This window comes from Malaclemys terrapin, chromosome 1 (assembly GCF_027887155.1).
Source record: "Malaclemys terrapin pileata isolate rMalTer1 chromosome 1, rMalTer1.hap1, whole genome shotgun sequence".
Classification (NCBI taxonomy): domain Eukaryota; kingdom Metazoa; phylum Chordata; order Testudines; family Emydidae; genus Malaclemys; species Malaclemys terrapin.
Window position 1 is genome coordinate 129,284,678 of NC_071505.1, and position 21,990 is coordinate 129,306,667.

Genomic DNA, 21,990 nt, shown 5'->3' on the forward strand with positions numbered 1-21,990 from the left:
GGGATAATAATGCACACACAACACCCTTGAACATATACCTGCCTAATATTTATTTCCAAGCATAAACTCCCAAGCTCCCAGGGAATGACCATTAATTACAAAAATTCATCTGTAGTGACATTTCTGTAATGCAGCAAAAGGATAGCATGTGTCAGCAAAAGGATAGTGTGTGACCTTGCAATCCCTCATGTTATCTTCGCCTGTGCCCACTATTTATCTTTTACAAAAAGCCTAATTATAAACATTCAGGATGGGAATTTTCAAAAGCATTGAGTGTTGACTCAACACTGCTCCTGCTGAAGCCAATGATAAACCCATATCCATTTCTCTTAAGCATGTTTAAGGCTCCTATCACCGTAGTATCTGAGCGCGTTATAATTTTGAATGTATTTATCTTTAGTGCCCTGTGAGGCAGGGGACTTCTATTTTCCCCATTTTGGGGATGGGAAACTAAGGCACAAAGAGATTGATGATTTGCCCAAGGTCATGCAGGGAGTTAATGGTGGAGCAAAGACCTGAACCTGTACCTCCTAAGTCCCAAGATGGCTCCCTAACAACTAGGCGATCCTCACTCTCACCTCTCACTGATTTCTACATAGGCAGAGTTAGACCAGCACTAGTGGCTTTGGAAAATTCCACTTCAACAATGAAAACTTCAGGTCTTCCAATAAAAGGTTGAAACTATTGTACTTTTAAGTTTTATCAAAAATAAAAATAAAAAAATTGTCTCCTCCAGTCCTAACTTTTTCTCCCTGTAGTTTTCCTTCCTTCCCCCACCACCTCTCACTTCAGTATTATATTCATCTTGCCCCTTTCATGTTGTTCACTCTCCTCCTCTCTCCCCTTTGGCACACCCAGCTTCTTCTCCCCAACTCCCCCCAGGCTTTTGTTCTTTTGAAAATGCTTCTTCATCAACATATTCTATCCAGCATCTCCAAAAAAACAAACCAAAGAAAAGCTTTGACAAAACTAAAGTAAAGGAGAGAAAAAGAGGAAAACAAAGGAGGGGGAAGAGTAGCAACTGAGGGTATCTGCCAATTTTAACTCCTTTCTATAAACAGCACTGAATTCAGAAGCAGTGAGCAGATTTAGGATATAAAGTTATTAGTGGCCCTGGCAATGAAGGTCCCTTCTCTTTCATAAGCTTCTAAATCCTCACATCTATAACAGAACAACAACAACAACAACAAAAGAAAAATGAGAAAATTAAGGGTGCATCTGCACAGCAATTAAACACCTGGGCCTGGCCCATATCAGCTGACCCGGGCTCACAGGGCTAAAAATTGCTGTGTACATGGTTTGGGTTTCCAACTGGAACCAAGGCTTTGGGAACCCCCTGGCCTTGCGGGGTCCCCAGAGCCCAGGCTCCATCCCGAGCCTGAACATCTACAACACAAACGTATAGCCACACAGACAAGCCTAGCAATAGGGCTAGTACGCCATTTCTTCTACAACATAACAGCAACAGTTGTACTTCCAAATGTATTTTCCCAATGAGCCTTCATTCCCACAAGAATAAAACAGTATTTGCAACTCTTTTTACATGACCTCCCTCATCTCTATACTTAGACGTTTTGAAGCACCCTAACAAAAATGTTGCAACCCTGTGCTCATGATTTACACTTAGCATTTAAAGTGAACTGTATGATCTCTAATGCTATACAAACAGTAATTGCTACTGTAGTATGCATAGGCGCCAATTTCTGCTCACACCGGTGGGTTCTTGACCCCTGTCTGCCTCCAGCCCTGCCCCGACTCCATCTGGCACGTAAATACCTTGCAACGCCAGCTACAACAGTGCTATGTAAACATCTGTTCTCACTTTCAGGTGACATTGTAAACAAGAAACAGACCGCATTATCTCTTGCAAATGTAAACAAACTTGTTTGTCTTAGTGACTGGCTGAACAAGAAGTAGGACTGAGCGGACTTTTAGACTCTAAAGTTTTACATTGTTTTGCTTTTGAATGCAGTTATTTTTTTTGTAAATAATTCTACATTTGTAAGTTGCACTTTCACAATAAAGAGATTCCACTACAGTACTTGTATAAGGTGAATTGAAAAATACTATTTCTTTTGTTTTTTTTTAGTCCAAATACTAGTAATCAAAAATATAAAGTGAGCACACTTTATTCTGTGTTGTAATTGAAATCAATATATTTAAAAATGTAGAAAACATTCAAAAATATAAATAAATGGTATTCTAGTAACAGTGTGATTAATCATGTGATTAATCGCAATTAATTTTTTTAATCACTTGAGATCCCGAACAGCTATAAATTTTGTGCATTCCTGCTTCTGTTTGTTTTGCATGCAATGAAACTTCCCCCAGGATTTGTACATTATTTTCCCCTATTGTTAATTATGCATATTAAGCTCCACAGCAGACTACTTGGTTTGCTGAGTTTTCACCTGAAATTTCATGCAAATCATAGGTGTTGAGTGAGGGAATTAGCTGTGGACTCTGCAGATGAGGTTAAACTCACACACTGCTCCCCACCTACCCATACCCTGCAGAAACATGACCACAAAACCCAGTGAGCTGAAACTCAGTTTCCAATACCCCTGTATAAAAATAACCTATGAAAGGAAACACAGGCCCCTTAATGATTAAGAAGTGTACAGTATGTGGTACTAATAGACATTTTATACACATTTGTATCATTGTAGCACCTAAAATGGTTAAGGTGGTGTACAAAAACCATAGGAAGATAAAGCCTTTCCCAAAGGGTTTATAAATGAAATAAGAAAAACACACTCAAGACAAAACAGAATGTTTATGGCAATGTTACGTACAAATCCAGTTACTTTTTTCCATTGCCCCTTTTCCCCAACACCCCTCTCACTCTCCTCCAACTAGCTCTCTAGTCCCTCTTCCTCTCCATCCAGCAGCTCCTTTGTGTCCTCCCTTACACCCTGTCCTCTCTACAGTACATATTCAAGCACAGTTTGAGAACCTGGGGCTGGGGAAAGACGGGAGAAAACAGCCAGTGAGAGGGTGACCAAGTTATTGAAAGTATCTGAAAGTATGGCCACCCTCTCCAGGCCCAGTGTCTCACATAGCCTCACCCCGCCCGTTATCCCTAGCAGGTGACGCTGCTATGTCTTCCCTACCCTCCAGAGAGGGACTGTGTCGTTCAGATTTTCCTTCTTCAGCTACGATTTCCTGTAGGCAAGGGCCCACTACATACTATTATTTCATGATATGCAATATTACTGCTTATTAGTTGTACCATGGTAGTGCCTAGAGACCCAATTGTACTAGGCACATTTCTAAAACATAATAAGACTGTAAACTTTTCAAGGCAAGGACAATTTAGATAGCAAAGACAGACACCGGGAAGCACAGACAGCTTGCCCAAGGCCCACACACAGGTCAGTGCTAAGAATCAAGGATACAGCTCAGGTCTCCAGTATGCTCTTTGGGAATAACTTTATATTTGCACTTTAAAAGGGATACTAAAAGAACAGTCTAAAAACAATATAAATCTTACCAATAATTGATATAGGCTTTCTGGCAAAACGTAGTCTTCCCTTAAAGCCAACATATTTACTTCTGCAACCAGCAGACCATAGCCGCACCAAATATTCAGCACCAAAAAACACCACCAGAACAATTTCCTGTTGGAATTAAAAGGAAAAAAGAAGATGTGATTAACGTTAAAAATTAACCCACAATTTGCATTTTCCATTCCTCTCCTGTGACTTGTCAAGCCACCTCCTGAAAACCAAAAAAAGCCAACAGTAACAAGGTTGTGTTTTATTTCTTTTTCAGAGGGCAAATTTTAAAAAATGGAGTATACTGCCAGCAAATTATTTGTGGAGTAAGGTACTAGTCAGCATGTATAAGTTGTTTAAATAGAAAACTCAGAGCTAAGGGTTATTCTCTTAATCCCTCTAGGCAACACCATAGTAATGGACTTGGAGAGAAGTCGCAGTAAGTTTCTTCCTCTGTTTAGTTACTGTTCCTAAAAGTTGAAAATAGAAGGATGAAAATCTTATGAATAAATCTGTTTTCCATTTAACAAAAATATGAGCTAAGAAACATAAGGATTTTGAAGACAAGGGGTGAACTACATGAACATAACAGAAGTCCAGACATTAACTTTGGTATACACAGGGAAATATAGTACATCAAAAACATATTAGTAATCTAATCTTATTATTTTTAATCTACATTTACTCTATGTTTAATGAAAATTCTGACACTAGCTTGTAATCAAAAATTAGTTCACCCAGGAAAGAGCCCATGGGGAATTATTTCTGTGCTTTGGGACAAAAGTAGATTTGGTGAGGACAACAATTTGAATTTAGGTTACTGAAGAGTTCTCTGCTTCTTTCTTGTTTTCCTTGACCATGTCAGTGCATTAGAACAACTAGAACACAAACTGCCAGGATGCCTGCCAGCTGAAACTGTACCCAGTTGACTCAGACATACATTTACTATACAACTTCCTGTTCCAGAATGAGCTTTGGAAAATATTTACATTTTCACTAAAATATGTCTGAAATCCATTTTAGGAATTGCAAGGTACCAATACACTTATATCACATCCCAATTTTCATTAAATACTGATAGTTATCTGTCCTGGGACTTGGAGCTCTGAATGGCACAGTAGAGATCAAGCATTTTGAGACTAGGCATGAAACAAGTACTTCAGATAAAGTATTAATTGAACAATACTCAAACTCCAACCCAACTTTTGGTGTTTGACACAGCTAGGTTACCATGCCTCCTTCACTTCCTGGCTTTGGCTGGAATGAAAAGCAAAAGGAGCAAACACAAGAAATCTTTCTGCTGTTCTTGTGTAATTTCTATCCTAACTAAAAAACAAGGATTAGTAGAAATCTGACAAAATGTGCAGTACAATTTGCTGACAAAGAAGGCTGGGAGATAACATTCAAAATTATGATGCTGTTTTATTCAAGACAATGTTTTCCAAAATATTATATGAAATGTTCTCCTGGGCTTCCATAGAGAATCAATTACTCCTTTTAAGTTTGGTACTCTTGGTTCTAATCACACACAATAAAAGCAAAGAATCTCAAGTTCTTTAAGGAATGTGATTCTGAAATTTAAGGGAACTTGCAAAATTCTACTTATGAGTCAAGTTTTCATTTTTTTAATAAACTTAACAACTAATGTTCACAGAGAGAGAGAGAAAGAGAGAGAGAGAGCTCTATATGCATACAAAGCTATGCAAAAATGCAGAATCAGAGTTTACGAACTTGAAACCTCTTTTAGAATCCAAAATTGTACAATTCTCCCATCAACTCGCATCTAATTACACATTCACTGAAAGGAATGTGGTCTGTTTTGAGAATAGATTCATGGATTCCAAGGTTAAAAGGAACTATAGTGAACATCTAGTCTGATCCTGTATAACACAAGCCATAGAACATCCCCAAAATAATTCCTTGGGCATATCTTTTAGAAAAACAGCCAGTCTTGATTTAAAAATCATCAGTGATGGAGAATCCACCATGACCTCTGGTAAATTGCTCCAGTGATTAGTTACTCACTTTAAAATTGATGCCATATTTCCAGGCTGGATTTGTCTAGCTTCAACTTGCATTCATTGAATCGTGTTATACCTTTCTTTGCTAGATTGAAGAGTGCATCATCAAATATTTGTTCCCCACAAAAGGTACTTAGAGATAAATAAAATTTATAAATTAATGGAGATATCCTATCTCCTAGAACTAGAAGGGACCTTGAAAGGTCATCAAGTCCAGCCCCCTGCCTTCACTAGCAGGACCAAGTACCAGATCTCTAAGTGGCCCCCTCAAGGATTGAACTCACAACCTTGGGTTTAACAGGCCAATGCTCAAACCACTGAGCTATCCCTCCCCCCTAATTAATCAAGTCACCCCTAATCTTCTCTTTCTTAAACTAAATAGACCCATGGAACTCAAATCTATCACTATGAAGCATGTTTTCTAATCCTTCAGTCATTCTCATGGTTCTTCACTGAACTATCTCCAATTTATCAACATCTTTCTTGAATTATGGACACCATTACTGGACACAGTATTCCCCCAATGGTCACACCAGACCACATACATAAGTAAAATAAACTCTCTACTCCTACTCAAGATTCCCCCGTTGATCCATCCAAGGACTGCTCCATTCCTTTTGGCCACAGTGTTGCACTGGCAGCCCATGTTCAGCTGATTATCCACCACAACCCCCAAATCTTTTTCAGAGTCACAGCTTCCCGGCATAGAGTCCCCTATCCTGTATGTATGGTCTACATTCTTTGTTCCTAGATGTACATATTTACATTTAGCCATATTAAAAACATATATTGTTTGCTTCTACCAGTTTACCAAGCCATCTACAGCGCTTTGTATTTGTCACCTGTTCTCTTCATTATTTACCACTCCCCCAATTTCTGTGTCATTTACAGACTTTCAGTGATGATTTTAGGTTTTCTTCCAAGTATTTAATTAAAAAAAAAAAAGTTAAATAGTGTAGGGCCAAGAACCAATCCCAGTGGGACCCCACTAGAATCAGGAATTTCCCAATTCCTCAACTACATGTTGAGACCTATCAGCTAGCCAGCTTTTAATCCATTGACTGTGTGCCATGTTAATTTTATAACTTTTCAAAATATCATGGAGTACTAACTCAAGTTTTGCATTTGATGTGTTACTTTTACATTACATGCCAGCTAACATCACATACTAGAATGCCCACTATTACTAAATAATTAAGAACAATAAGATAACCACTGTGTTAAAGCAAGTGCATCTTGGCAACCTTCCTTCAAGTGAAGAGGGCTGAATACAGATTCTTGCAGAAACTACCAATGCTGTCCCTACTACCAGTCAGACGTGTTCTCTTGAGTATAATGGGAATGCATCCTACTTCTACCCCACCAGCTCAGCCTGTGGGGTTAGAGTAGGAGCAGTCTCAACTCAGAGAGCATTTAGGAACAGCCGCATTCCCCATCTTCACACCTGGAATGGGATTCATCTCTCTGAACAATGTCGATTCATCCTTAAAATTCCACATAATCAAAGTATTTTAGAGGATGAAAGGTGAGTAAAAGAGGGATTATGCAAGCCTACTAATTATAATTAGTTGTTAACTGTGGAATCAGACCCCCAGGATAAGGATTGTCATAGCAACTTATAACAAGAAAAGATGTGCCATATAATTGCAACATAAAAGTATGTCTTTTCCCTCCCAACCCCCACGAAGATGTAGGCTTTTCTGACTCAAACGTAAAGGATATCATTAACGCCAGTGCAAGAATTATTGACCGGAACAGTGAGGTAGAATTGCTGTGTCCAGTTACACTAAATATTTGCTAGCAGAGAAAACACTATGTACAAGAGAAATGCTGAGGAAACAAAGGATTTATAGTTTTGAGATTTTTCCCTGATGGGAAAAATGTGGCAATATCACCATGCAGGCCTTTTTCTGGGAAACAGAGAGCGTATCTAGCAAAGCAAAAACTCCTAAAGACAGATCCCTCAAACTGATCAATTAATCTCTGTCCTCTCCTTTAGCTTACTACTTCATTGTTTGTATGCGATATATTTGCTAATTCAAATAGAACAGGGTTCTCAAATTTGCTAGAAGAGATTTCAGAAGTTTGACAGCTCTTTACTCACTTTCAAGAACTGATAGAATCATCAGAATTTACATTAGTTTTGTCCTGTCTGCTTGCTTACTGCTCTCTGCTGAAGTCAGTATCAACACTTACAATAACTACAAGTCTGTCTCATTTTGTTTTGGAAGCCAAAATTATAGTATGTCCTAGACACTTTCTCAAGACAAAGGAGGTTCTAATTAATTGTATATAAAAGATACAGTTTTCTCAATTCTTAAATAATTCTCTAACCTATTTGTGTCAAGCATACCCAGAAAAAAAATCAAAATACATTAAAACATTCATGCTCCAGCACTATACAACATATTTAAAAGATCGTGAACATGCGGATATGAGGATAGAATGAAAGGGAAAGACAAAGGCAAATAGCTTCCAACAGTTTACAGTCCAAAACTCAGTCAAATTAGAAACTTTTGAGGAAGGGTCATCAACTTTTAGGATATACTAGGTTTGATATACTTTATAGGTTTGAGATATATATATATTTTATATGATAGACTGTCCTGCTAGAACATCATCTGTGACCAAATAGAAGCCTCCTTGCAGCAGTAAGTAAGATGTACATCATGTAAATAAAGGCATGTAAATGAAATGTATAGCTCAGAATTCACAATACCTCCCAATATGGTTAAAGATACACTGCACCAGAGAAGCAGCTGAACGGAATGAATGCAGCTGGAGTGATTAAAGTGCACACATGAAAAAGGCAAGTATTTTCTCAGCTGCAGCTGTGTTTTAGGTGGAGAGTATATACAAGGCTCTCTTCACTCTTTTTACTGGCATATTTAGGTGCTCGGGTAAAAGGAGGAAGCAGGATGGCTAAATGAATAGCGTGCTCATGAAGATTCAATCAAGGAATGTCAGCTCAAAACAAAGAAGCCTCAGAAGCAAGCATAGTGGTTTAATAGTCCCAATGTTTGCACACGTGTGCTTATGTCCGAAATTTAATCTGATAACCTGTCTTCAAGGTTTTCTTGTCCTTAGAGTTGAAAATGTCAAGTTAACAACCTGCTTAATTTAAATGACTACTCGAAGGCAATGAAAGTCAACCAGCACTGAGCATGTGCACTTCTCATCCTAAATCTCACTGTTATAAGCAATAGAGATTAAATCTGAAGCTAGCTGGCTGAAGATATGTAAAACATGGAAGAAAGAGCCATGCAGATTTTCTGTATCTCCCACGCTATCAGCTCATTTTGCTTTGAATAACATGGAGTTGTTTTACATATGATTGATATGTTTAATAGAAAAGATTGACATAATCTACATTTAACAGATCCATTGCAAAGAAACGGCACTGACTAAATATTTTAGAGCACTTGTGACATATCCAGCATTTGCTGATGTCACACCAGGAGTAATTGTCTGGTCCTCTAGTTTATCAACACATTCTATTTACTATAGAAGATGGAATTTTAATCATCTGGCTAATGAGAGAAGTGACAACTCTATACTCTGCTCCACTGTCCAAACATGTTGCCATTGAAGTCTGGAATTCATCCGTGAGGGTGTTGCAAAGGAAGTTTTAGCTCCTTAAATACACTTTAGGTGGATAAGACACTGTCTAGAGTACAGCTGAATACATTCTGACCTACTGTGAATATAGCAGTACTTAAAACACAACAAGGGCTGTAAGATACCCTGAAGAGCAACCTTAAAATCCAACTTCAAAGAAACCATGAATTTGGTCAAGCTACTATTGTCCGGAGATAGGAAGTCCTTTATTTATTCATAGACGCAGGCAGCAGTGCAAAATTCCTCAAGTTAACCAACCTACATGCCTCAATCCTACCTCTAGCTGGAAGGGAAAGGGTATAGTCTTGCTTTTCAGTGGCCTCTATCCAAAGTGGCCTCTATCTACCCCCTTCTAAATTATAAATAATCATATCCTGTTTCTTAATCTCTCCATTTGAGAGGCTCAGAGCAGTGTGGGTTTCATTTTTTTCTGCTCTTTTTTCCCCACCTCTCATTCCCAACTAAATAAAAAAAAGAAAAAACAGTCTCCTGGGCCAAATCTTGTGGTCTTAAAGCAAGCAAACTCCCTCTGATTTGAATGGGAGTTAACTAGTTAACGTCATAATTTGGTCCTTTGTTAATAACTCTCCTAGTAACATTTTCTGTTTGAGCGAATTGTAGTACACATTGCAATCAGCCTATAGAGTAAATTCTGTTCTGTACTAAATCCATGTATTTGATGACCATTCCATGTCCATAAAGGCAGTGGCTGCTAAACAACCAACATAGGGCAAGACTTGAGTTAGTGGACTGGATCCACCAAAGCTGAGAGGAACTTGCTATACCATATTTTCCCAAGTTGTCTGAGGCATTAGAAAAAAAACTATTTTAAGGTTTATTTTCTAATACTCTCCTAAAAGGCCAACTTAAAATGCAGCCACACAGATACAAGAACCTCTGTCTGGTTATTTTTTTTCTACCTACACCACAAAAGTTGTAGTGAAAGTTAAAAATAAGTTAAAAAGACAATAGAATGAATGTATCTTATTTAGATTTATCCTACATAAAGAGTGCAAACATACCTTGTCTGCCAATAGGATCTCTTCTCCAGCATAAGAGAAATAACATGTTTTTCCTGTGGGCAGGTTCACCTGTCCATTTCTAAAAGGCATGGACATCTAGTTAACACCCTTATGCAACTGAAATACCTTGCTACCATAAAGTAGCACTCCAGATTATGGAAGCTATCCTATATGCCTTACTCCGGCAAAACTGTTACTGTTCCCTCAGTAAGGGCTGCAGGATAAGACCCCATTAATTCAGTGTGCTAGACAACCCACATCTCTCTATTGCATGCATCATGCCCTGGGGTCAGAAAAATGTAGCTAGACACTGATTTGGAGACACATTGATGAAAGCAAATACAACAAGGGGTCCTTGTGGCACCTTAGAGACCAACAAATTTATTTGGGCATAAACTTTCATGGGCTATAACCCGCAGATGTATGGACTGAAAAATACAGTAGGCAAGGTATAACTATACAGCACATGAAAAGATAGGAGTTGCCTTACCAAGTGGGGGGTCAGTGTTAATGAGGCCAATTCAATCAGGGTGGATGTTGCCTATTTCCATCTTTTCATGTGCTGTATATTTAGAGAGAGGGCTGGGGCTGCAAGCTAAAAGCTAGGCTGACTGGGGAAGCAGACACAGCTGGGCCATGCCCCAATCAGACCTCAGCTGGCCCTGGTAAAAGGGCCAGGAGCTAGACACTCTCCCTCCAGCTTCAGAGGGAGAAGGACCTAGCTGCCTGGGAGCTGAGGGGGGCAGGCAACAGAGCAGGGCTGGGGAAAGGCGAGAGGAGCTGGGGAGCTCCCGCCTGGCAACTCCCCAGGCTGCAGGCCATGTGCAAGGCCAAACCAGGTACTGGGGTTGCAGAGGCACGAGGTCCAAACCCCCCTTTGCCAATGATGAATGGCTTGTACACTGCAGTCTGCCCCAGTGAGCGGGGGCTAGCTGGAGACTGGCAGTAGCCATAGACTGAGGCGAGGTGGGGATAGAGGGGAGGGAGACCCAGATCTGTGGGGGTACTGCCAGGGGGCAGCACCCAAGGTAAAGGGGCACCAGGGTCTGGGAAGGCCACGGGGGCCAGCAGAGAGCTTTTCCAGCCTTGGAGCACCAATTCCCTGGACGACCAGCAGGAGGCACCTTGCCAGCGAGTCGTCAGCACGCTACACTGCCTACTGTATTTTCACTCCATGCATCCGATGAAGTGGGTTCTAGCCCAAGAAAGCTTATGTCCAAATAAATTTGTTAGTCTCTAAGGTGCCACAAGGACTCCTCATTGTTTTTGCTGACACAGACTAACACGGCTACCCCTCTGAAACCTAATTAATGAAAGCAGAATATTAAACACCCCAATTGCTGCTTTTTGGAATTTATTCCTGAAAAGGCGACATTCAGAAAATTCAGATTGCACCATTAAGCACATAGAATGCAGGAAGTGACAGACCAAAGGTTGCACTTGACCTCACTAGCACAGATTCATAATGACAGGGTTATCTAGCTGGAGTCATGTGAGTGGGTGAGGGTCGCTGAGAAAAAGGGAGAAGAGGCAGAGTAGCACTCAGTACTGGAGAATGCTGCATCACATGTCTCTAACTGGAGAAAGGCTGTAAGAAATCAATGATTTAGAGAAAAATATTGTAAAATATAAAATCTATAATGTGGAACTACTGCACCAGACATCACAGTCCCAGACTCCTCAAACTGTCCACAGCAGGGACCCCACCTCTGCAAACCTTAGAAAAATGTTGCCTTTGAAGCTCTGAAGCCTCAAGTTATATACTGGCTCTAGCAAAATTTAGACAAACTCTTTGAATAAAATTTCTATCATATAAACTTAAACATGACACGAGTTTAGCAACAAAATAGTGTTTGTTGCTATTCTTTGTTGCGAAAGAATAGCAACAAACACTGCAAAGGGGATGGGTGGTCATGGAAAGAATAGTTTAGAGCTTTCAAAATAAAATTTAGACTGTTCAGTTTCTTATGCACCTTTCCTCATCATTTCACTTATATACTGTTATAGATTTTGTTGCTGCTATGAGACTAAGTTTACTAGTTAGAACTATTCTTTGTTTGTAGCATTGGGCAGCAATGGATAGGGATAAAAGAGGTGAGAGGAGCAGCTAAAGCACAACAGATGAAGAGGGGATGATAAAAAAGCCTGGAGAGATGGGAATGGTTAAAAGGCTGATGGAAGAGGTTAGAAGTAGGTCAGCAAAGTAAGATGGCATGGTGAAAGGCAGCCAAAATTTGACAGGACTGGCAACCATGTATGAAGAAGATCAAAAGGTGGAACGATCAATTACATGTCTAAAACATAAACAAAGCAACTCTGAATGTTGTGTATAGTAAGAAAAAAGTCAAACAATGAGTTACTGTCTATACAACTAAAATTATATAAGCATCTAGTATCCAAGTGACAAGAGAACACAATGCCAGGAAGGCTGAGACAAGTAAACATAATGAGACTATTAAGTATCTGAGTGACTCAAAATCTCTAATGTATTTATTCTTACAATACCCAGTGAGGTAGTGAAGTACTATTATCCCCATTTACAAATGGTAAACAGGCACAGAGAGGCTAAATGACTTGCCAAGGATCACACAGTCTGTGGCAGAGCAGAAAACTGAACCCAGGTTTCCCACAGCCCAAAGTAGCACCATAGCCATGGGATGATCCTTCCTCTCTAGATGCAGGAGATCGGGGTGTGATGCTGCTGCTCTGCAGTGTCCATGAAATCCACTAGCGACATTGCTAATCAAGTTTATGTGGACGACGCTGAAATACTACAGGGATGGGCAGGAGTACAAAACTCTAAGATAGTCAAAAATGGTTCAATATTGAAAAAAAAAACCTTTCCTAAAAATAGATGTTAACCTTTAGGTTGAAAACAAACAGTAAATTTAAGTTCAAAAAGAGTTATTACAGAGTAAGATAGGAGTAAAATATGAAGGTCTCTTGACCATGAATAGAGGGGTCCCCCCACTCCAAAGCCCCCAGTAAAAGTTGTTTACAAACATTTGGAAGTGAGGTCATAGGGCCCAGCTTAGCATATGAACGTAGCAAGGATTTTGAAGTCCAGCTGCCCATTTCAAACTAGAATGCTATCAGTGAAGAAAAAAATGTATTTCCTATTCCCATTTTAATTCAAACCACTATAGCATTAAACAGATGATGGCATATTACTAAAATTCATTTTTAAAAACATTGAACAAATATGCTTGTGGATGCAAATATTTATCTATCTCCTCTGAGCCAACAATTCTGTTTGTTTATTCAAAGATTTCAATGTCAATACAAAATGAAACTAGATATTCCTTTATTACATCAGGGGTTTTTAAAATGATGATGTATGTCCATTGTAAATAACAATGGTGACCTCTTCTGGTAGAAATATATATGAAAATAGACACTTGGTTCACAGCAGCCAAAACATTCAAGAGATTAACACTCAGAGTGGGAGTCTTTGAAAATTAAACTGGGTCCATTTAACATCTTATAGTTGTATAATATCACATCCATAAGGATCTCAATGCAATTTACAGTTTACATAAACTATTAGAATACAGAGATCTCTCTACTCCCCTCTTCTTTCTCTGCCCTTCAAATGAAACACAGAGTAGTTTATTACATAACACCCCTACACAGAGGAAATGAATGAAGATGAAAATGAAGGGGGTCGGCAGAACTTAGAATATGGATGGTATTATGCTTCCCATACTCAAAAAGAAGAAAATGTGTATTCTGATTGTAGAGCACTTATTTCCAGTTAAGGAAAAACAAATGCAGGTCCTGATCCTGCAAGCTATTCTGCACTGGCCGAGTCCCACACCCACACAGAGTCCCACTGCAGCCAGAGAAGCTCTGCAGTCTGTTCACACAGAGCAAGTAGCAGGATTAGGCCATAGCATCCCCATGACAGAGACAGAGCTCTCAAGAGCACACGATGACTCACTAATATTCTGTATCTGAATCTGAGGGTACATCTACACTACCGGGGGGAGTCGATTTAAGATACGCAAATTCAGCTACGTGAATAGCGTAGCTGAATTCGACGTATTGCAGCCGACTTACCCCGTTGTGAGGACGGCGGCAAAATCGACTTCTGGGGCTTTTTGTCGGCGGCGCTTACTACCACCTCCGCTGGTGGAGTTAGAGCCCCGATTCGGGGATCGATTGTCGCGTCCCGATGGGACGCGATAAATCGATCCCCGAGAGGTCGATTTCTACCCGCCGATTCAGGCGGGTAGTATAGACCTAGCTTTAAATAAAACACAGAGTAACAGACACCCCCTACAGAAAATAGGAGTCTCCTGCAATTGATGGTGAAGTTAAAGCAGAATGACAACTTCTTTGAGTTACAGGATTAGATACACACCCTCCCCCTGGGAAAAAAAAAACCTCACCTGCTCTATCGCCCCCTACATTTTGTGACATGAGATTATTAAAACCATGGGATGACAAGGGAATATATTTTTCCATAAGGAAAATGAAGTTTGCGCATGAGTCAAATTCTCAGTTTAAAAAAAATTGTTGGCCAAGCCCTCTCTCATGGACACTTCTGATGGTGTAAAGTAACTCTCCAGAAATTTTAGTTCTTTGCAAGAGAACTGCCCATCAACTGCCAAGTCCCTAAAAAGGGAGTAACTTCTACCTCCATGCACTTCTGCAATGTCTGCTCTGAAATGGAATAATTTCCTTCCTCACTCCCACTACTGCCATTCCTTCCTCCAAATCTCCTTTACCACCCAATAATAGCAGCCCCCCAGCCCCTGGCTAGTAGCGTTAACCCATGAAAACCAAAAGTATCGGTGACATATCCGGCATGGACGGCCACAAGAAACTATTAGTGAGACTTTTCCGTTTTCAAAACTCTTTCCCAGCATGGATAACGTAGCTAGTTATAGGCTTAATTTTATTCTACATAAATTAAAATGTGGGGAGATTTTTTTTTTACATGAAAAACGTTTGTAATTGAGATAACAGACAAATGAGGCTAAAAGAGTAAGTGGAGACAGGTACATTCCACACAGGTCATGGTATATAAAATATTTAAATTTTCTGGGTGCAATAATTTTTTAGGAAGTACTAGAATATTCCCTCTGAGTCTTTTAATTAACACCACTAAATATAAAACAAATAATGGCAGTCACTGTGTTACCATGATCACACTATCAAGATAATTTCAGTATAGCTTTGTGAAGTAATGACTACCCAAGAACACTGAGACCTATTTTGCTTTTGAACTGCAAATGATCATTTTTTTTTAAAGAGGAAATTATCTGTATTTTTAATTATCTATCACCAAGCCAGATATAGAAGAAAAGCATGAAGACATTATTGGAGCACTACAATGGGAAATTATTTGAAATACATGGAATTTCCATGTTAAAAACACATTATGAAGTCTAAAAAATAAAAACTTTATAATAAAAACTTCATAGAAAGCACGTTCGTGCTGGAAGTAACTAGGATTAGACTAGAATTAGGTGGCAAGAAGGAAAATGGACAACACCAAATTGCACTAAAACATAGATGTGATGCTCTATGATTGAAGATGACCATTTATATCATTGATATTACCACTGTTATACAATCGCAACAAATCTTGCATAAAGTTTATCACGTAAGGTGTCAATGGAAAAGTTACAATCTATCAAGTATGATTAACCTGGTTAAATCCATATATCATCTTTGTATCTAAAGTTATGAATACTGGCTACGATTTGTCTCTCAAACATGTATTGTGTGCCTCAGTGAAACTCCCCAAATAGATTTACATCAGGGCTAGACAGCTATGTGTTGATGGCCTATTAAGGACACAACTCTCACAATGGGCCATTGAAGACACTCATCCCATCCAGACAGCTCTTCCGGAGGATGCCTCAGACAACGAAGGGCCAATGGCCACCCCTGTGATTCAGCAAAAGATGTAAGGGCATGTGATGTGGACATATGAACTCGGACTCCATCTTGGGTCAGTAACTTTCCATACACAGGTACTGTGGGCTTTGTTTGGGACAGTAGCTTTCCATGCACATGGCAGACGATATAAAAAACCTTCTGAGACATCTTCATTTTGTCTTATTCCTGATCCACTTCTCTGGACTGTAGATTTACAACTAAAAGGAGTATCTTGAACTATGAATTGAGAACCTTCCAATCTTAAAAAGCAACAGAGGGTCCTGTGGCACCTTTGAGACTAACAGAAGTATTGGGAGCAAAAGCTTTCGTGGGTAAGAACCTCACTTCTTCAGATGCAAGTAATGGAAATCTCCAGAGGCAGGTATAAATCAGTGTGGAGATAACGAGGATAGTTCAATCAGGGAGGGTGAGGTGCTTTGCTAGCAGTTGAGATGTGAACACCAAGGGAGGAGAAACTGCTTTTGTAGTTGGATAGCCATTCACAGTCTTTGTTTAATCCTGATCTGATGGTGTCAAATTTGCAAATGAACTGGAGCTCAGCAGTCTCTCTTTGGAGTCTGGTCCTGAAGTTTTTTTTGCTGTAAGATGGCTACCTTTACATCTGCTATTGTGTGGCCAGGGAGGTTGAAGTGTTCTCCTACAGGTTTTTGTATATTGCCATTCCTGATATCTGACCAGAGCACCTCACCCTCCCTGATTGAACTAACCTCGTTATCTCCACACTGATTTATACCTGCCTCTGGAGATTTCCATTACTTGCATCTGAAGAAGTGAGGTTCTTACCCACGAAAGCTTTTGCTCCCAATACTTCTGTTAGTCTCAAAAGGTGCCACAGGACCCTCTGTTGCTTTTTACAGATTCAGACTAACACGGCTACCCCTCTGATACTTTCCAATCTTTTGGAAGTTACCAGAGAGACTTTTGCAAGTCAGCAGTCTATTCCATCACTGTTAGGATCTTGATCTATGAACACTGAAAATCACTTGTATGTATATGAATCTTTTTAACCACTTATAACTCTATTCTCTTCTTTTCTTTTATTAATAAATTCTTAGTTTATTAAGGATTGGCTGACAACGTAATATTTGGGTAAGATCTGAGATGCATCTGCATCTTGACCTGAGGATAAGTGTCTGATCCTTTGAGATTAATACAACCCCATTGAAAACCCCATTCATCATATGTAACCTCTCACTATCTTAGACCTGTTTGTCTGGATGGGAACCAAGGGCTGAGATGACTAAAGGGGTTGTGTTTGGCTTCTGGTTAACCAGTGGGATGCTGTGGAAGCCCTTTGATACTGGTTTGGTGAAGCTAATTACAGAATAAACCACCAGTTTTGGGGGATTGTCTGCCCTATTTCTTGCAGTCTGAGCATAGGTGCGGACTCTGTGGGTGCTCTGGTGCTGGAGCACCCATGGAAAAAAAAATTGTTGGTGGTCAGCACCCACCATCCACCTGCTGATCAGCTGTTTGGTATGCCCTGCTGATCAGCTGCTTGGCAGTGGGTGGAGGCACTGGGGGGAGGGGGTGGAGCAGGAGCAGGGGCAGGAAGAGCTGGGACGGGGTCTTGGGGTTGGGGGCGGAGCAAGGGTGGGAAGAAGCGGAGTGGGGGCTGGGCCTCAGGAAAGGGGTAGAGCAGGGCAGGGCCTCGGGGGCAGCGCACCCACCCAGAAAGAAGAAATTTGGTTCCTATGGCTCTGAGTGTGGCCTTCTCAGTGTGGGCCATCCCAGACACCCATGACAATAAATGGCAGATTGCATTGTGTCTTTGTTGATAAAAAGCAGATTTCTGCTTCACTGGGTAAGTGGATGGGTGGGAGAGGGGGAAGCGACAGACAGACTGACCAACCCACTCCACCCCTCCCTGCTTGTGTAACCCACACACCTTCTGGGTGTGGTGTTCTGTCCCATCTAGTGGTACCAAAACCACTTAAAGAGAGAGAAAGATAAAATGGGTCTTCTAAGCACCAGTTGGATTTAAGCTCATGCGGTAGAGGCTCATGCACTAACTTCCAGAGGTCTTAGGATAACAAACCCACAGGTAAAAGAAAAGGAGTGGGCACTTGACCAAAAGAGCCAATGGGAGGGCTAGAACTTTTTAAAATGGGGAAAAAAGCTTTCCCTTCGTCTGTTGCTCTCCGGAGAAGGAGACACGGAGCAGCAATGCTATAAGCAGGAATACCTAGAAAAAAAAAATCATTGGACAGGGCATGTTTAGGAAGACGCAATTAGGTTTATTTCTGTTTATTTTTTAAACCTTGTGGATCTCCTCTGTGCTAACCCCCAGATGCTTTTGTTTGCTTGTAACCTTTAAGCTGAACTCACAAGAAAGCTATTTTGGGTGCTTAATTTTTGGAATTGCACCCTTTTAAAATCTAGCAAAAGCCTAAGTTCCAGATGTATTTTCTTCCCTTTTGTTTCTAATAAAATTGACCTTTTTTAAGAACAGGATTGGATTTTTGGTGTCCTAATCGGTTTGTGAATGTTGTTTGATTAGCTGATAGAAAACAAAGGAAATTAGATGTGGCTTTCTCAGCTCTTCCCTGGAGTGGGGTGAAAGGACTTGAAGGTACCCCGCAGGGAGGAATTCCAAAGTGCTCCTTCCGGGGTTCAAAGAGGATTTTTTGCATTTGGGTGGTGGCAGCATTTACCAAGCCAAGGTCAGAGAAAAGCTGTAACCTTGGGAGTTTAATACATGCCTGGAGTGGCAAGTATTAATTTTTAAAATTCTTGCGGGCCCCTACCTTCTGTACTCAAAGTGACAGAGTGGGGATTCAGGCTTGACAGATGCAAAGAATTCATTTAGTTTCTCCGCAGTGGCCTTATCATCCTTGAGTGCTCCTTTAGCATCTCAGTCATCCAGTGGCCCCACTGGTTGTTTAGCAGGGTTTCTGCTTCTGATGTACTTAAAAAAATATATATTGCTATTACTTTTTGAGTCTTTGGCTAGCTGTTCTTCAAATTCTTTTTTGGCCGGCCAAATTATATTTTTAAACTTCATTTGACACAGTTTATGCTCCTTTCTATTTTCCTCATTAGGATTTAACTTCCACTTTTTAAAGGATGCCTTTTTGCCTCTCACTGCTTCTTTTACTTTCTTGTTTAGACATAGTGGCACTTTTTTTTATTCTTTTACTATCTTTTTTAATTTGGAGTATACATTTAAGTTGAGCCTCTATTATGATGTCTTTAAAAAGTTTCCATGCAGCTTCCAGGGATTTCACTTTTGGCACTGTATCTTTTCATTTCTGTTTAACTAACTTCTTCATTTTTGTGTAGCTCTTTTTCTGAAATGAAATGCTACAGTGTTGGGCTGCTGTGGTGTTTTCCCCACAACAGGGATGTTAAATTTAATTATATAATGGTCACTATTACTAAGCGGTCCAGCTATATTCACCTCTTGGACCAGATCCTGTGCTCTACTTAGGACTAAATCAAGAACTGCCTATTGTGGGTTCCAGGAAGCTGCTCCAAGAAGCAGCCATTTAAGGTGTCAAGAAACTGTATCTCTGCATCCCGTCCTGAGGTGACATGTACCCAGTCAATATGGGGATAGTTGAAATCCCCCATTATTGTTGAGTTTTTTATTTTTATAGTCTCTCTAATCTCCCTAAGCATTTCGCAGTCACTATCACCATCTGGTCAGGTGATCAGTAATATATTCCTACTGCTATATTCTTAGTATTCAAGCATGGAATTGCTATCTATACAGATTCTGTGGTACTATTTGTTTCATTTAAGATTTTTTACTTCATTTGATTAAATCCTTTTTTTCACATCTAGTGCCACTCCCCCACCAGCACGACCTGTTCTGTCCTTCCAATATATTTTGTACCCTGGTATTACTGTGTCCCATTGATTATCCTTATTCCACCAAGTTTCTGTGATGCCTATTATATCAATATCCTCATTTAATACAAGGCACGCTAGTTCACCCATCTTATTATTTAGACTTCTAGCATTTGTATATAAGCACTTTAAAGACTAGTCACTTTTTAGCGGTCTGCCATTACATTATGTAATTGAATGGGACTTCATTTCATTTGACAGTTTCTCATCAGATCCTACCTGTATTTTATCATCTTCATCCTCTCCTCCTTACTAGGACATAGAGAATCTCCATTAATAGATCCTTCCTTAACAGATGTCTGTCCAAACCACGTTCTCCTCTGCACCTGTCGGCTTTCCTCCAACCCTTAGTTTAAAAACTGCTCTATGACCTTTTTAATTGTAAGTGCCAGCAATCTGGTTCCATTTTGGTTTAGGTGGAGCCCATCCTTCCTGTATGGGCTCCTCCTTTCCCAAAGGTTTCTCCAATTCCTAATAAATCTAAACCCCTTCTCCCTACAGTTCTGCCTTTCTAACTGGCCCTGCACGTGGAAATGGAAGCATTTCAGAGAATGCTACCATAGAGGTCCTGGACTTCAATCTCTTACCTAGCAGCCTAAATACCCTGTGGGCATGTCATCTGGTGAATCAAAGAAATTTAAGAGATAAATATGGAACTGTACTATTTCAGTTTTACAGGTGCTTCTGTACAAATCTCATTGAAGTCAGCCATATTGTGACTAGTCTCCTTGATAGGGTGAATGAATCATTGTCTCATTGTGTCTGTTAGGGATTGGCCAATGAGATCAGATAAGTGCAAACCCCTTCTTTCCCACTTCCCCCACCCACCCCTCAAATAAATCATTCATCCACAACATAAAGCTAAGCTAAACCAAACCATTACACAGAGTTGAAAAAATTTAGCTTTGTTTCTCTCACCTATTTTACATTTTTGTAGACCAGTGCACTTCCATATTTTTGATAGGACCACTATCGAAGGTATCCAAGCCACCCAAAATTGGGTTTAGTCTACCAGGCCTGACCCAAAACAAGCATTAAATAGAAATCACACCAAAAACACTGCTCCTGTGAGTTTTCCAGCTTGATTTTGTAGGTTCAAGAGGTCCAGAGAATTTGGATAAGCACCCAAAAGTCCAGTTGCTTATCTAAAAAAACCTGATCCTCTAACTCTTTTTGAAGTTCACTCATGAATTCTACATACCTTTTCTGTTCACCAAGAACATTAAATTGCTCTGATGTCACTGCCCTTGTGTTCTGGCTTGCTAAATAGCCAGAGTAGGGCAAAGAAACAACAGCTAATATCCTACAATTTATCTTGCATAGCATGACCACAAACTAAATGATCTCATCAAGCAGAGGAGCTGGCAACAAGCTCATAACAGCTAAGTAACATAAATATGCATCATATTTGTTGTTTAGAAAAGAGCTCCTTTTAAAAGAGAGGGCACATCTCCCTCAGCTGGCAGCAAACGGAAGCTCAAGACAAGCAATCTCACCAGTCCCAAAACCACAGAAGTGAAGTTAATACATTGTTAATCAGATTGAAAATTATGGCATGTGCCTGTCTTTTCCTGATTACCAGAGAGCAGGAATTCACTCCAAGCCCAAGCAAACACTACAAGTAGAGCTATTACTACATTCTGTGAGCCGTGCCAATCAGCTTGAGTGATGAAATGATTTAAAACTCAGCAATAGTTTTTTCTGATATATCCCCGTCATCTTTGAGGATATAACTTTACATTCAACTTTGAAGACTTGCTTTAAGAGCAATTTGACACAAGTGTCATAAGCACAGGAACATTATTTCCCCCCAGAATTAGGTTAAAATTGTTTCAGCTGCTTTTATTTGAAACCTCTGACAATTTTAGTGCCTCTCAGATGCCTCTTTAGCCCCCCTTCACAAAAACTTTCCTTTTAAAAGATGTAGTAGTGTTGTATTCTCCCCTTGACACATGTACATAATTTGCCTTAATGCCAACAGATTTCACATATCAAGAGAATAGAATGATGAGTTTTATTGCTTAATGGGTTTTTACTATTCTTTTTATAAGCTTCGAAAAGGCAGGGATA

General features: G+C 39.9%; 1 protein-coding gene across 1 annotated transcript in view; it reads right to left on the reverse strand.

Moving 5' to 3' along the window:
* The window catches only part of LOC128831200 (potassium voltage-gated channel subfamily KQT member 1-like), a 740,744-nt gene that overhangs the window by 661,443 nt on the left and 57,311 nt on the right, over nt 1-21,990 (reverse strand). Inside the window, exon 3 of the mRNA XM_054017484.1 lies at nt 3,494-3,620. Within this exon, the coding sequence (XP_053873459.1) occupies nt 3,494-3,620 (127 nt within the window). The remainder of the gene's footprint in view (nt 1-3,493; nt 3,621-21,990) is intronic.